This window comes from Nuphar pumila, chromosome 11, assembly GCF_984573655.1.
Source record: "Nuphar pumila chromosome 11, dmNupPumi1.hap1.1, whole genome shotgun sequence".
Taxonomy (NCBI): Eukaryota; Viridiplantae; Streptophyta; class Magnoliopsida; order Nymphaeales; family Nymphaeaceae; genus Nuphar; species Nuphar pumila.
The window spans coordinates 117,497,734-117,514,899 of NC_143259.1; the positions used below are offsets into that span (position 1 = coordinate 117,497,734).

Below are 17,166 nucleotides of genomic sequence, written 5' to 3' on the forward strand. Positions count from 1 at the left end.
ACACCTTGGAACCAGACACTTACTTGCCTTGGTCCACTTTCGTGAGAAGATTTTATAGGCAGTTCTTTTCAAAGTGTCAAAGGGTGGAAAAAGAAGAAGAATTCAGAAAGTTGAAGCAGGGTGACATGACAGTCACCCAATATACCGCACGTTTTAACTCTCTCTCCCGTTTTGCCAAGTCCTTGGTGGCAAACGAGAAATAGAAGTGCAGAAGGTTCGAGATGGGTTTGAGGCCCGATATTTTGAGGTTGGTCGGGCCACAACAAATAAAGAAATACAGCCGACTTGTGGACTATGCCTCCAGGTACGAGTTTTGGGAGATGCGGACAACTGAGAAACCGCAAGCGAAGGAAAAAGTCAAGACAGAAGAGAGGACTCAACACAGTGGTGGTAATATGGCAGAATCTTCTCGAAGGAAGTCTTATTCTAAGGAAAGATTCCAGAGGGGAAACAAGAGGCATTTCGGAGGACAAAACCCTGGTCAGAACCAGGGTAAGCAAGTCAAGAATGCTGGCAATCAGCAAGCCAAGCGACAAAGGTTCCAGAAGCCGGTCCAGTCGGACAATGCTTGTAAGACTTGTGGTCTCCAGAGGCACTAGGGTAAATGCGACTTGAGGAACGTCAAATGCTTTAACTGCCAGCAGATGGGTCATTATGCCAATGATTGCCCACAGCCTGATCGAAGAAACAACGCTCCGCCAAAGCCAAAGCCTGCGGTACCAGGTCGCGCCTATGCGACTGCTCTTCAAGAAGCTCTTGCCAACCCTGATGTGGTTGAAGGTACACTTCTTATTTCTGGTGTTCTTGCTAGTGTGTTATTCGACTCAGGAGCCACACATAGTTTCTCTTCTTCAACTTTTGGAAAGCGGTTGTCAGTGGCACTTTCTCGATTGAGTGTTTCTTACTTAATAGAGACACCTATAGGAGCAACCACCATTGTGGATACTGTGTATCCTAATTGCATTGTAAAAATCGAAGATCGCGAGTTGCTGTGAACTTGTTGTAACTCGACTTCAAAGACCTTGATGTTGTTCTGGGCATGGATTGGTTGTCGGACCACCATGCTACTATCGATTGTAGAAGAAAGTGTGTCAGCTTTCAAATACCCTATACTCCAACTTTCACATACCGGGGTGTTAGAAAGTTACATAAGCCGGCTATCATATCGTGCCTAAAGGCCAATATATATATTGAATAAGGATGCATGGGATTTCTGGCATACATGAAAACCGAAGAGAAAGAAGATTTCACCATATCAGATGTAGACATAGTCCGTGAATATGATGATGTTTTTCCAGAAGATCTATCAGGTCTCCCTCCTGATCGGGAGACTGAATTTCAAATCGATCTAGTTCCGGGGAACAACACCCATTTCAAAGGCTCCCTATCGGATGGGACCTGCAGAACTCAAGGAGCAAATACAGGAGTTATTGGAGAAAGGATTTATTCGACCTTCAGTATCTCCTTGGGGTGCTCCAATTTTGTTCGTGAAGAAGAATGACGGATCACTGCGTATGTGTATAGACTATCGTCAATTGAATGTAGTAACCATAAAGAATAAATACTCTTTGCCGAGAATTGATGATTTGTTCGATCAACTGTAATGAGCGGCATGCTTCTCGAAGTTAGATTTGAGATCAAGTTATCACCAGCTGAGAATTAAGAAGGAAGATGTGGCCAAGACAACTTTTCGATCAAGATATGGCCATTATGAATTTATGATCATGCGTTTTGGTCTGACTAACGCACCAGCTGTCTTTATGGACATGATGAATAGAGTCTTTAGACCCTATCTGGATAAGTTTATCGTGGTATTTGTCGATGACATCCTCATATACTCTAACTCGAAGGAGCAACATGAAGAGCATCTGAGGATAGTTCTGCAGACACTTAGAGAACATCAGCTCTATGCCAAATTCTCTAAGTGTGCTTTTTGGTTAGAACAAGTGTCTTTTCTTGGACATATTGTTTCTAAAGACGGGATTATGGTAGATCCTGCAAAGATTGAAGCAGTCACCAATTGGTCAAGACCCAAGAATCCTACAGAGATTCGCAGCTTTTTGGGATTAGCTGGGTACTATCGGAGATTCATTGAAGGATTTTCGTTGTTGGCGGCTCCTATGACGAAGCTCACAAAGAAAGATGTAAAGTTCGAGTGGAATGAGAAATGTGAGCAAAGTTTTCAGGAGATAAAGAAGTGTTTGACCACTGCTCTAGTGTTGGTCTTACCTTCTGGATCTGGAGGTTTCAGTATTTATAGCGATGCCTCTCACAAAGAATTGGGTTGTGTTCTGATGCAACACGGAAAAGTAATAGCTTATGCATCTCGTCAACTCAAAACTCATGAAGTCAACTATCCGACGCATGATCTGTAGCTAGCAGCGGTGGTTTTTGCCCTTAAGATATGGAGACACTATCTCTATGGCGAGCAATTTGAGGTCTTTACCGACCATCAAAGCCTTAAGTATCTGTTTTCTCAGAAAGATTTGAACTTGAGGCAAAGGAGATGGTTGGAATTCCTGAAAGATTATGATTTCGAGCTAAAATATCATCCGGGTAAGGCGAATGTAGTCGCTGATGCTCTTAACAGAAAAGCAGGAGCACTAGCTAGACTTGCAGATTGAGAGTTATTTTCCTCGGTGACTCATCAGAAGGCAGAAGCTCAATGCTTACCAGGTTGTTTATTATTCGTGCAAACCACATTGAAGTCAGAATTGTGGGATCAAATTAAGGAAAAGCAACTCTTAGACCCAGAATTGATGCAAGTAAGAAAGAAGATTTCAGAAAATGAAGAAACAGAATTCAAAATTGATGATCAAGGACTTCTTAGATATCGTCAGAGAGTGTGCATTCCCAAGGATGATCAACTTAGAAATCAAGTATTGGAAGAGGCACATCATTCTAGATATGCCATCCATTCCGGTAGCACCAAAATGTACCGAGATCTGAAAGATACGTTTTGGTGGAGTGGTATGAAGAGAGACATTGCTGAGTTTGTTAGCAAATGTCTAGTATGTCAGCAGGTGAAGATTGAGCACCAAAGACCAGGTGGTCTCTTGCAACCACTTCCCATTCCCGAGTGGAAGTGGGCGAACATATCAATGGACCTCGTTTCGGGGCTTCCAAAGACGAAGAATATGATGAATTCAGTGTGGGTGATTGTCGACAGGCTAACTAAGTCAACCCACTTTTTAGTTTGTAAGACAACTCACTCGTGTGACCAATTGGCTCAATTGTTTATTAGAGAAATTGTGAGACTTCATGGAGTACCAGATTCAATTGTTTCAGATAGAGACTCGAAGTTCACATCACGATTTTGGCAAAATTTTCAAGAAGCTATTGGGACACAATTAAAAATGAGTACAACTTTTCACCCTTAGTCAGAGCGAACCATTCAGACCCTTGAGGACATACTCCGGGCATGTAGTTTGGAGTATAGCGACTCGTGAAATGATATTTTGCCATTAATGAAGTTTGCCTACAACAACAGTTTTCAAGCAAGTATATGCATGGCTCCATTTGAGGCATTGTATGGTCGACGATGTCGAACTCCCTTGTGTTGGGATGAAGTCGGAGAAAGGAGTTTGTTAGGGCCAAAGATGGTTCAGCGAATGGCAGATCAAGTGAGATTCACTCGAGAGCGTCTTCTCACAGCACAAAGTCGACAGAAGAGTTATGCGGATAAAAAACGTCGTGAGTTGGAATTTGAGCAAGGTGATCACGTGTTTTTAAAGATATCTTTGTTTAAGGGAGTAATGCGTTTTGGTCGAAGATGAAAGTTGAACCCCAGATATATTGGACCATTTGAGATACTTGCGAAAGTTGGTTAGACAGCATACCGGTTAGCTCAACCACTTTCCTTATCTCGAATTCATAACGTGTTCCATGTTTCCATGTTGCGGAAATACGTGCCAGATCCCTCCCATATATTGGATAGAGTTGAGACTGTATTAGATTTGCAAGATGATTTTAGTATGAGAGAAAAGCCCATCGAAATCTTGGACACGAAAGTGCAAAAGCTGAGAAACAAGGAGTTATCTCTCGTATTGGTTAGATGGAGCCATCACAGCAATAAGAAGGCTACTTGGGAGCGCGAATCTGATATTCGCGAGCAATTTGCACATTTGTTTCCAGGTAAGATTCGGGACGAATCTTCTTTTAAGGGGGGTAGAATTGTAAAACCCCCTCCGGCAAAGTCGTCGGAGGGGATAAACATAAAAAAAAAGAAACGGTTTCCCCAAAGGGGAAACCGCGTAACGAGAGGGGGTGAGGATAAACCTCACCCCCCAAAATCCGCGGAAAGGGGGGGGCGAGGTTATCCTCAGCCCCTCACCCTGCGTGAGGGTTATAAAAACCCTCACGCAGGTCCTCTTTTCCGCACCCTGCATCGAGAGAAATCAGAGAGAGAGAGAGAAAGAGACTTACCGACGACGACGGCAACAATGAGGTAAGTCCGACCTCCCCATCTCCTTCTTCGTTCTTCTTTCCGGTTGGGAGCACAGGGGGCCGACAGCCATTGCTACCGACAAGTTGAAGGTTTTAAAAAAAAAAAAAATTTGACAGAGAAAGAGAGATGGGGGGGGGTCGGCCGCCCCTTGTGGCAGTCGACTCCACCGGCCGGCCTTGCGACCGGCCGACACAGTTGGCCGGCCCCAGAGGCCGGCCCAGGCAGGGAGTGTAGAGAGAGGGTCGGCAGGGGCCGACCCTCTGCAACTGAGATCGGAAGGGGCACAACCCCTTCCGCCCCTTTTTATCGAGGGACCGATTCGGTCCGGGTACCCGGACCGAACCGGGTTGGTCTGGGTGCGACCCAGACCGAGCCCTCCGGTCTGGGTCGCGCCCAGACCGAGTACTTAAAAAAAAAAGTCTGGTTCGTCTTGGGTGCGACCCAGACCGAACCGGGTCGGTCCGGGTGGCACCCAGACCGAACCGGGTCACGTGATTTGGGCGAATCGGTTCGGGTCGAACCGATTCAAGCCGAACCGGTTCAAGCCGAATCGGTTCAAGCCGAACCGGATCGAGTCGAACCGGTTCGGCCAAACCGATTCGGTTAATTGTGGGTTCAAGTAGAACCGGTTCAGACCGGATCGGGTCTGAACCGATCTGGTTGAACCAAGGTCCAAAACGAACCATTCGGGTCTGGATCTGGGTTTTTAGTTCAGACCCAGTTCAATCTGGACCTGCCTCAGATCCAGATTAACCGGTTCCAGAGGCCGGCCCAGGCAGGGAGTGCAGAGAGAGGGTCGGCAGGGGCCGACCCTCTGCAACTGAGATCGGAAGGGGCACAACCCCTTCCACCCCTTTTTATCGAGGGACCGATTCGGTCCGGGCACCCGAACCGAACCGGGTTGGTCTGGGTGCGACCCAGACCGAGCCCACCGGTCTGGGTCGCGCCCAGACCGAGTACTTTAAAAAAAAAAGTCTGGTTCGGCCTGGGTGCGACCCTGACCGAACCGGGTCGGTCCGGGTCGCACCCAGACCGAACCGAGTCACGTGATTTGGGCGAATCGGTTCGGGTCGAACCAGTTCAAGCCGAACCGGTTAGAGTCAAACCGGTTCGGCCAAACCGATTCGGTTAATTGTGGGTTCAAGTAGAACCGGTTTAGACCGGATCGGGTCTGAACCGATCCGGTTGAACCAAGGTCCAAAACGAACCATTCGGGTCTGGATCTGGGTTTTTAGTTCAGACCCAGTTCAATATGGACCTGCCTCAGATCCATATTAACCGGGTCCAGATCTGACTGGATCAATCCCGGATCTGGACCCAGTCAGACAGGTCTGGACCCAATTAGATTACCCTGGATCCAGTCAGGCAGATCTAGATCCAGTCAGGCAGATCTGGATCCAATCAGACTGTTCAGGATCCAGTCAGGCAGGTCTAGATCCAGTCAATCTGTCCTGGATCCAGTCAGACTAGTCTGGATCCAGTCAAAATAGAATGGAATCAGACTTTCTGGATCCAGTCAAGCAGTTTTGGGTTCCAGTTATGCAATGGATCTGAATCCAAATAGACAGGGTTTGGATCCAGATTAGAATTGGATCAGAAAATAGTGTCGAATTGGCCCGAAATCCGAAATGTACCAAGAGATCCATTTGGATACGTGAGATCCATTTCAGTAAAATGGACATATCTTCGCACTCCGAACTTGGAATCGAGTGAGGTTTGGTGCGTTGGATTTGTATTGAAAAGGGGAATCCATTAGTCTATGAAATTTAGTCAAACTAGTAATGCAGAAACCGTGGTTTCATGAATAAGATTCAGGAAGGGTATTTTGGTAATTTGGTAAGAGGTTTGTGAACTGATTTAAGTATACTACTTTAATGACCAGATCCTATTGTTAGAGCTTCGTGAGACTCGATTTCGGAGAGAATACGTTGTTCGCACTTGAGGTAAGGGATATTATAAGTAACTTTAGATGTGAATAAACTTGTTTCACGTTGTTTGTTATCGTAGTGCCATAGAGGTTATGTGATTAGCATGATAGCTTTGAGTGAGACCATGACATGCATAAATTTCATGCTTGACATTATGAGTTCATTTGAAATACATGTTTATTGTGAAATGCATGTTAGTTGTAATATGTCATGCATGATAGAAAGCGATTGTAATTGCATGTCTAATTGATCATTAATATCATGCATTGTGATGAGATTTAAGTTTAGATTAAAGTTGATAACCATCATGTTTAGGATGTAGCATGAACCATGCCAAAATTGAGAGCTTGACCTCCTGGCTAGCTACCAGTGGGGTCCCCGTGGTGGTTCACTGCAGTGCCTGGTGGTCTGGGGACCACTGAGAGTGTATGGTTCATTATCTGGCCAATATGTAGAATTGGGGTGTTCTACAGGGTTGCTACACCCATACATGACTATTACCGGTATAGCCAGCCTAGTGATAGTTGTGTGAAAGAGAATATTTGAGAATGATAATGAGGGAAATTAAAATATGCAAACATGTGTGGTGTATCGAGAATTAAAATAAGACTAGGGGCTTAGAGCCCACTACAGTTGTAAATTGTTGTTTATTTACTTATGATTATTTCTTACTGGGTTGTAGACTCACCCCCATTCTTGTTTAAATTACAACTGTAGGTTCCAGGCATTAGATCAGTCGCTTGTGAGCAGCTATTTCAGTCTACAGCAGAGCATTAGTATTTTTACTTTCCTTGTCATTGAGAATAAATTGTAATTGTTCTTTTTCTATTATGAATGATGAATATTGTAAGAGAAAGTGATTATGGAAATAAAATAAAAAGTTTTTTTTTTAGCCACGTTTTTCTCTGTGTAAGCTTTGCACTCTTCCCTCTGGGAAGTAATACCAACCAAACTCGGACTCCTGAGGTCCCAGATCGGGGTGTTACAGTGTTTCTCAATACTTGAAAATTTTACATAACCAATTTTTTTTTAAGTTCAAACAAAAATGAAGACTTCTTCCTGCAAGAAATCTAACCCCAAATCACTCTCAAGTTCTCCAGGAGTTGACATAAACTTACCCTAAGGAGACTTATATGTTTGAAATAAATAAATAAATTGAGTGCAACATAAACCGTACTAATTGTGTATATTGTAAGATACACCCTATATCGGAGTGTATCGTACGATATACCTAATACAGATACGATACACACCGGTATTGGGATACAACTGTGTATCATATCGATTTTCCTCAAAGTAACAATATATATCATACAATACAGTACGATACAACACTGGTCTTTGTATTTCAACATATCTGGTATTGGTAACAAGTCATAATATTCATAACAATGCATGTTTACATAAACAAAAACAAAATCCCAAAGTGTTTCTCAATACTTGAAAATTTTATATAACCATTTTTTTTTAAGTTCAAACAAAAATGAAGACTTCTTCGTGCAAGAAATCAACCCCAAATCACTCTCAAGTTCTCCAGGAGTAGACACAAACTTACCCTAAGGAGACTTATATGTTTGAAATAAATAAATAAATTGAGTGCAACATAAACCATACTAATTGTGTATATTGTAAGATACACCCTATATCGGGGTGTATCGTACGATACACCTAATACAGATACGATACACACCCGTATTGGGATACAACTGTGTATCATATCGATTTTCCCCAAAGTAACGATATATATCATACAATACAGTACAATACAACACTGGTCTTTGTATTTCAACATATCTGGTATTGCTTGTGTTGTTGACTTTCTGTGTCAGCCTATACTGTAGTTTGGGGGTTGTGAAGTATGGAGAAAGGAGAAGGAATTCATATTGTCCCAATGAAATTGGATGAGACAAATTATGCATATTGGGCCGATTTCATGACAGCTGTAATTGTTGGAAAGGGACTTGGTGGCTATTTGAATGAGACCAAAGTAAAAAAAAAATCTACAGATGTTGATTATGAGAAATATTGGAGGAATGGATAGTGAATAATGCATGAGTGAAGGCCTAAATATTAGGTCCAGTGGAACAAAGGATAGTTGTGAACCTCTCAAAATTTCAGGAGGCCAAAGAAGCATGGGCATATCTCAAACACGTTTATAAACAAGGAAATTGGGATAAGGAATACCAGCTCATGTAAGAATTGAGGGTTATGCATCAAGGAAACAAGTTGATCGAGGAGTTTTTTTTTTATATGCAAAGATTTTGGGATGCACTTGAGGGCTAAAGAAAATGTGAAAAGTGTGTAAGGTGTGAGAAGTGTATTGCATGCCAAACTTGTATGAGGCTACTTGATCAACATAAGGAGACAACCAGACTTATTAAGTTCTTTATGGCACTCTGACCAGAGTTTGATAGAGTGAGGAGTGCCATACTGCATCGTCTTCTCTTATCCTTAATTACTTGTGCTCTAGCTAAGTTGATTGCTACAAGATAGTGTCTCTTAGAGATTATCCCTCTAGTGATAGTGTTATGGATACTCTTTGACAATCAAGTGGCGGTTCTGGTGGTAGAGGAGGTGGTAGGACTAGCGGTAAAGCTGACATAAGTTTTATCCAGTGCCACTATTGTAAAGGATATGGTTACATGAAGAGCTCATGCCTACTTTTGAAAAAGAAAAGAGGGGTAGCTCTTATAGTCACATATGATGAAGAGGGTGCTAAGCCCAATGATGCCCTTGCTGACAATAGTACCAAAAGTGTTATCTCTTCTTCTAAGAGATTTGTAGATCAACCCAATGGTAGTCAGCTTCAACTATTGGCGAAGATGCAACAACATATTCAAAAAGTACAGCTTCTTGCTCAATCAACCATAGCCTCTTCTAGCCTCCATAATTTTAGAATCTCCCTATCGAAATCGAGGCCTATAGACTCGAAGAAAGTAAAAATCAAACTATTTGCTACTCCTTCCTCTAGTATTGCCTTTGCAAGTATCTCAGATTGCTCCTCAGGTTGGTTAATAGACTTAGGGGCTTCTTGTCACATGACAGCCCATGAGCTTATCTTAACCAACTATCGGCTCTGCAGTAGTGTCTGTCGCACTGCATATGGTTTTTCTATGTTTTTTTCAAAAGTCATTACCTTTATTTCTTATCATGATAGTATGATCAATATCTTTTACGTTTATCATGTTTCATCCCTTGCTATAAACCTTATATCTGTTGATCAAATTATCAAACTTAGTTGCAATGTTATATTCTCTTTTTGACAGTCTGGTGCACGATCAACTGTCAAGGAAGAAGATTAGGATTGGCCATAGGAGGGGAGATCTATACTACCTGGGTTAGCTTGATATGAGAGCGTAGAGGAGACTTGGGATTGGATTGGGAGCTTCAGTCATAGATGAGTCTGTTTTGTTCTATGTCACATAGACACGACTAACAAGCAATTGTACCCGTGTCGACACGAACACGGCATGGGCACGTGTTGGTCCGGATCGGATCGAGTCCAACCTTGACCAGACCCAAATAACTTTTGTTTTCCTTTTTTTGACATTTGATTTAGGGTGAAAGGGTAGGGAGGAAGAAGAAAAAGGAGTTGGAGGAAGAAAGAAGAAGAAGAAGACAAAAAAAGAGGAGGACGTAGTAGAAGATGAGATAGAGAGAGAGCATACCAATTCTTCCTCAATCTTTTCCTCTTCTTCTCCCGATCTGCTCATATATAAACAGTTTACATTTTTTTTATTATCGATTATCAATTTACAAATTTTATATTGTCTCCGCACCCTCATTTTTTTATCTTGATAATCAATAATCATAAAAAATGTAAATTATATATATATATATATATATATATATATATATATATATATATATATATATATATATATATATATATATATATATATATATATATATATATATATATATAAACAACAAGACCAAGGCAAATGGGTCAATTAAAAGGTACAAGGCATGATTAGTAGTAAAGAACTATAATCAGCAATTTGAAATTGCTTTTGACGAGACTTTTGCTCTAGTAGCTCATATGACTACTATTCGTACATTGCTTGTCGTGGTTGCAGTGCAACAGTGGAACCTGTGGCAGTTGGATGACAAGAATGCCTTCTTGAATGGAGGTCTGAAAGAAGAGGTGTATATGGAACTACCACAAGGGTAATCAGATGATATGGACTTAAACAAACACCATGAGCCTAGTTTGAGAAATTTAGTTTGGCTGTGAAATCTCTTGGATATGAGTAGAGCTATCATGATCCTGCCTTGTTTGTATCTTTCTTTGTGTTTGCGAAATGCCTACTAATTTATGTAGATAATACCATTATCATATGAGATGACTTAGAGAGAGTGGAGGATACCAAGAAGAAGTTGGCCAGCATGTTTGAGATAAAAGACCTAAGACATCTAAAATATTTTCTTTGTTTAGCGATAGCATACTCACGAAGGGGATTGCACTTGTCTAAACATAGGTATGCAACAGATTTAGTGGTAAAGGCAAGGTTGAAAGATGACTCAAGGGGAGTTAGCTCTCCTATGGAAACAAATCTAAAGATGAGGGCCTCAGATGGTGTGGAACTAGAAGATCCCATAGTGTATAGATAGTTAGCTGGGAGTCTCATATACTTGACTATATCCATACTAGATATTGCCTATGCAGTTCATGTAATTAGTCAGTTTATGAGCTCTCCCAGGACAGTTCATTTGGCAACAATACTCTGGATTATCAGATATGTGAGGGACACCATGTATTATGACATGTTCCTTTCATCATCATCCGCTACAGTTTTGAGGGCCTTTTGTGATGCTGATTTTGGAGGCTCTACTCGGGATCACTTTTCTACCACATAGATTTTGTATTTTTCTTAGAAGCTCTTTGATCTCATGAAAAAGCAAGGAACAAGAGAGTTCCCTTATCCACAACAAAAGCATAATATAAAGCTATGGTTCATGGCTGAGATTATTTGGATAAGGTAGCTAATGGGTGAGTTGAAAGTTTCTATGTTAATAAAACTTCTTTATATTGTGACAATATGAGTGTATTTCATATAACAAAGAATATGGAGTTTAATGAGCGAACCAAGCACATTGAGATAGATTGTCACTATACAAGGAAGACATATGAAGATCGAGTCATTGCTCTAGAGCATGTGAGCTCAAGGGATCAGATTGAAAATGTATTCACAAAGAGTCTTGCTCCTCATTTCACGTTCCTTTCCAAACTTGGGATGATTCCATTGCATCACCCCAAAGTTTGAGGGGAAGTTATAAGAGTTGTGTACGATAGTGTATTACTACTTGTGTGCTTCCCCTCTTCTTATGTATTTATCTGTACATTACATTCTTATCATGGGTTATTTTGTCCATGTAATATTACACTAAAGTCAATAGTTTTTGTCTTGTGGTGTAGGAAGAGGGTGTTAAAATTGTACATGTACATATTTATGTATATAGTATAGTATATATACATATATATATATATATACATATATCTATATTTTTATATACATATTGTATGTATATGTATTTATATTATAAATATATATAATATATATGGGCCAAGTCAAACTTGTCGACTTGCTCCCAACGGCTAGAATTCTAATCGTTGGGAGGTCCCTCTCTTCCTTGTGCTCTCTCTCCCTCTCCCTCTCTTTTAGCTCTCTTTTCTTCCTCTATTGTGTATAAATAGGGGTGTTTTCCCCTTTGTAAAGTATGTTTTTGCACGCTTGTTTTATTCAATAAAATATATTTTCTATATTGTGTGCCTTATTGTGTGTATCACTGTATCCCCTTTGTGGGATTTGTGAGTGTGTTCCTTAGAGAACACTTCTGTGATTCCCATTGTGAGATTTGTGCGTGTGTTCCTTTTGACAATTGTAGATAACTGAGGAATTTTGGAAGATAGCAAGCTAATTGTTAGGAATAATATCTCATCATAAGAATGGCTTCAATATTGTAGGATTCTTAATCTAAATTCTCCTAAATGTGTTGATAAAGCCAGCTTCACTTGATAACCAAGGCCGAGATAGCGTTCCTTCCCTTTTGGGCTTCTCTGAATTTGCTAATCATCTCTGATGGGTGCTTTGATGCTGCATTGCCAGAAACTTGTTATAATAGAAATAGCTTATTTAAGCCAAAAAAAAAAGAAAAGAAAAGCAATATCTTCTTTGGAAGTTTATATCATAACTAGGGCTGCACAACGAGCGGAGCTAGCTTGAGCTCGGCTCGAGCTCTACTCGTTTAAGCCTGGCTCAGACTCGTCTGAGAAAATAAACAAGCCAAGCTTGAACACAAGCTCAAGCTCATTAAATATAAACGATCCTAGCTTGATCAAGCATTAGAGCTCGGTTAATAGTCATACAATGGCTAGTTTTAGGATATGTATAATTTTTTTTGGTTAAAAGACACAAACAAAGGTTTCATCCAAGTGGGTAGTATATTAGACGTTTGTGTGAGAGGTGGGTATTTTGAATCCCACCTTTCCCACTTTCATTGAAAAAAAAAACTTGGCTTGAGCTCGAGCCGAACTTGAACATGCCTTTTTCTAAATGAGCCGAGCTTTTTGAGCCTAAGCTCGGCTTGAGCCCGGCTCATGTGCAACCCAAATCATAACATCTTGGTTGCTTATCGTGAGGAATCTGCCTGTTTTCTATCAACTGACAGGTCTCTGAATTTGAGGAAGTCTTTATGGTTTTAGACATGCATTTTCTTAGGCTTTGTTTTTTGTATTATTTTTCAGGGACAGCATTCTATCCCATTCACAGTTGTATGAATCATTCTTGCTGTCCGAATACAAAGGCTTTCAAAAGAGATGAGGTAATGCAGTAAATGTTGTTTATATCTAGTTATTATGCTTGTTGCCTATTAGTATTTTTAATATATTATTTTGTTTTATATATAACCTAGAAAGCAACTCTTCCTTATTGCAGCTCTAGAATCAACTCCTTTTAGATCTCCTGTTTCTTTTTCAAATTTTCAGTGTAATATTATTAATTTGAATTGAAGTTCCCAAGGTTCCAGTCTGGCCAATAGCTTTCACAAAATCAAGCAGGTTCACATACTACATTTACATTTACTAGGAGCTATGTTATCTCATGTACTCTAATATCTTATCAGTAATAACTAAAATCTGATGATGGAAATTTAGAGGGTTTGGTTCAGATTCATATGTTCCAATGAAGACTGGCTTTCCTATTGGATGTCCAACTATAGCAAAGTATCCAAAAACATATTCTTTCCATCAAAGCAAAAACAAGTACTCTTGATTGCATTGCTACTTATATAATGAACGTAATGTCTAAGAAGGTGGTATGCCCTCAAGATCTGCATCATTGTCCAAGTGAAGAAATGGATGAAGTGAACAATGAGTCAAAAAACATTCATTTAATATGCCAAGTGACAGGTGTTAGAATGTACACTTTTGCAATTTCATTTTTGTGTAATCCTGTCCTTCTGTATCGATTATTATGGTTGTCATTTTTGTTCTCATCAATGGCATTTTTGTCTTTAGCTGTAAACACATAATTTATGTATCTCATGTAATGAAAACGAAGTAAGATCGTGCCCTAATACCTTGTTCTCCATACTGACCTCTCTCTCTCTCTTAAAATCTACATGAAAATGTAGCCCTGATACCTTTAATAACAGATGGAACTTCTAAATTTGTGCAATATGTTATGGAGTGGACATCCTTTGAGTTGATTGTGTCATTCGTGGTTTGTAAGTGTATGTCAGTCTTCAATTTATGTTGTACAACTTAATTAAGTTTGGTACAGTGGTCACGTTTGCGTGGTGTTACTAGATTTATATGGTAAGGTGACTAAGGCTGGACCTGTTTGAGTTTAAGGTGATCAAAGTCAAATACTGGGTATCTATCAGAGAGGCAGGTAAAGTTCAAAGTGAACCCAACTCAGCCGGGTATTGCCTAGTTGGATTTGGAGTCAAATAGTAAAAGGTAAGAATCTGAATCTGGCTGGCTAATCAGATATAGGATACATGCACTCAGATTTGGATTATGTCAGAAGTGGATTCTGTTTGAATTCGGATTTGGATGGAAGACCGCATAGCGAAGCTGAATCTGATTATTAATTGGATGTCATTTGCCTTATCAAATCATACCAAATGGGTTCATATTTAGTTGGATATTGGATTTAAATCCAATTCGTTGACATCCCTAATTGAAGCCTATATTTAGTGCTGGGGCAAATTGGTACTTTGTGACTTCAAGGGGGTGGGGGTGCAATTTGGCATAGTGTAACATATGGCTCTAATTAGCTTGGTATGACACTAGCTTACTTCCCACTTTGATTTAGCATGGGGATAGATCAAGGTGTGGTTATTGCAAAATATTTGAATTATAGATGTCTCAAGCATCATGGGCATTATTTTAGCAAAACAAAATTAGAATATCTAAATGACATTGTCACTCTTTACATTCATTGACTGATTTCCGGGAGGGCTTGCTGAACAAGCTCTATTAACAAAATGTTTGTGTGAAAATGAAGCTGTGAGTTCTTTCATTGTTTCTGTCTAACCAAATTCTCTTTGGAGCATTTGATGACTAACATAGAAATACCGGATAATTTGTGGGTTCGGTTGCACTAAATTTCATAGTCCAGGATAAGCATTCCCAATTCATCAACCGAAAGCTCATTACACTCAATTGATCCTATTAAAGCAAGCTTCATGCAACTGCAGGATAGAGATGGACAAGCAACAATAATCGCACTAAGACCGATAACGAGAGGCGAAGAGGTATGTAATCTTTGTCACTAAGCCTTTTTAGCATTGCTGTATCTGATAAAGGAATGCACCTGTTTTAAGTTGCTCAATCATGTGATGCTTGCCCCATATTTCTGCTGTAATTCATGCAATTATTTCCAGTAAGGGTAACAAGTTCCAATTTTGAACTTCTAAGAAGGTTACGATATCGTATATTGATGAAGACCTTCCATTTGAAGAAAGGCAGGCATCACTTGCTGACTATGGTTTCCAATGCAAGTGTCCCAAGTGCCTTGAAGAAGAGCCATAGTCATTTTTAATGTGTTATGGCCGCAATCCTCGGATATTCCTTTGCCTTTATCTTTGTACCTGTACTAAGAGAGTCACAGAGCACCTTGGTCGGCTATGGTGGATAAAGTGTTCATGAGTTTAGAAGCTTATGCACATCTACTAATTCAAATGTGTCCTTTCACATTTAAGTTTAATTTCTAAGATGTATAAATTTTCTATTGTAATGTTTTGGTGGTCAGTTTTGGCTTATTATGTAACCCTTTTTCCTTGAAAATTATATTTGAAAGTTCTAGGAAGTTTGCCATCTCAGAATGCCTAGAAATGGAAATTGTTTTCTCATAGGCAGTGCATAACTGCAGGGATGTAACCGAAAAAAAAAAGGCTGCCTCGCTCAGTGAGTTGATTGGCATAAAACTCCAGGTCCTCCTTACTCTTTTTTTTTTTTGAAAGGCAAGCTGGGGTTAGGCGGACCCTTACCAGAACAACAGCCTGCTCATGTGGCAGAGGGATTCGATCCTGGGCCTTCAGCTTGACACAGGTCCCCCTTACTCACCAGGGCATAACTCATGACATCCTGTCAGCTGGTGATGTACATGAGTCGCCCCTACCAATTGAGTAGAGCCCTCGTGGGTTTCTGTAACTCTACACATGCCTAACTTGCTGCATGAAATTAAAACCAAATGGAGAAAATGGAGAAAACCAATTTGTTCCATGTGCAGAGAGAGAGAGAGAGAGAGAGAGAGCTTCAATCTATATGTGAAGTTTGAATGATAGGATTGTTAGTGATCGTCCAAGGCAAGTGTCATGTCATGGTATTCTCATAGGGGCCGATTATGCTGCACCTGGACTCCGACCCCAGCCTTAAAATGGTGCACACCTTCCCTTTATCACGGCTATGAACCCCGCCACTAGGGTGTTCAGTGTAGGCCCGCCAACAGGCTGAGTCCTACCTTACCAGACCTGATACCAAACCAGCAGTACCTAGACCTAAAGTGGGTCATGTTGGCTAGTCGGATTGGAACCACAAGATTCAAGAAGCAAATGGACGTGGTTTGAAAGTCTATAAATCAAACTCAGAATCTATAACCCAAAATCTAAACAGGATCTGAATTTTTTTAATTTAAAATATTTTATAAATAGAGATTTTACAAGGTCTGGTTCTTGCTACCCAAACATGAACCCAGATCTGACTTGCCTAAGCCAGGTTTAATTGGATCCAGACCTAGTACCAGAACCTCAAAGGCAGCAGCTACAAGTGCAGTCCTACTCAGGTCCAACTTGTTGACAGTCTTAATACAGAGTATGATGGGGTATCATGGCGTAAATCTTTTTAAAGTGCGTAAGATTTCAAACCTCAAATTGAAATAGCAGCTTCTAGGTAAACATAGATAATCTAAGAGAGAGATCAAGAAAAATATAACAATTGCAACCCCCTAATCCAAATGGCAGATAGGAAGGCTCTAAATGCATTTAGGACTTCTTTAGGACACAACAACCTTACTATCACAATATACAACGTCCATAGCATCTCAGAGCTAAACGAAAACAGGCTTCTAACTCCCAAGGTGCAGCACATAGGCCATTTTAAGTGCCACGTTCCTGTTGAAATTGACCACATTCACTGTTTCAGCTTCCACTGATTTCTCATAATTTGAAATGTGTATGCTTACTCAGTTTTGTAGTTTAGAAAAAAAACCACATAAAAGATAATCTTGGAAAACAAGATTCTAAATTTATTTCTGCATGAAATGATCCAGTATATGAAAAAGT

General features: G+C 40.3%; 1 protein-coding gene across 1 annotated transcript in view; it reads left to right on the forward strand.

Annotated features, from left to right (window-relative positions):
- Positions 1-15,631, forward strand: part of ATXR2 (histone-lysine N-methyltransferase ATXR2) — a 36,603-nt gene extending 20,972 nt beyond the window's left edge. The window contains exons 13-15 of the mRNA XM_089980530.1: positions 13,124-13,200; positions 15,082-15,138; positions 15,305-15,631. Of these exons, the coding sequence (XP_089836656.1) occupies positions 13,124-13,200; positions 15,082-15,138; positions 15,305-15,415 (245 nt within the window). The 3' untranslated portion in view covers positions 15,416-15,631. The remainder of the gene's footprint in view (positions 1-13,123; positions 13,201-15,081; positions 15,139-15,304) is intronic.
- The last annotated feature ends 1,535 nt before the right edge of the window (positions 15,632-17,166 follow it).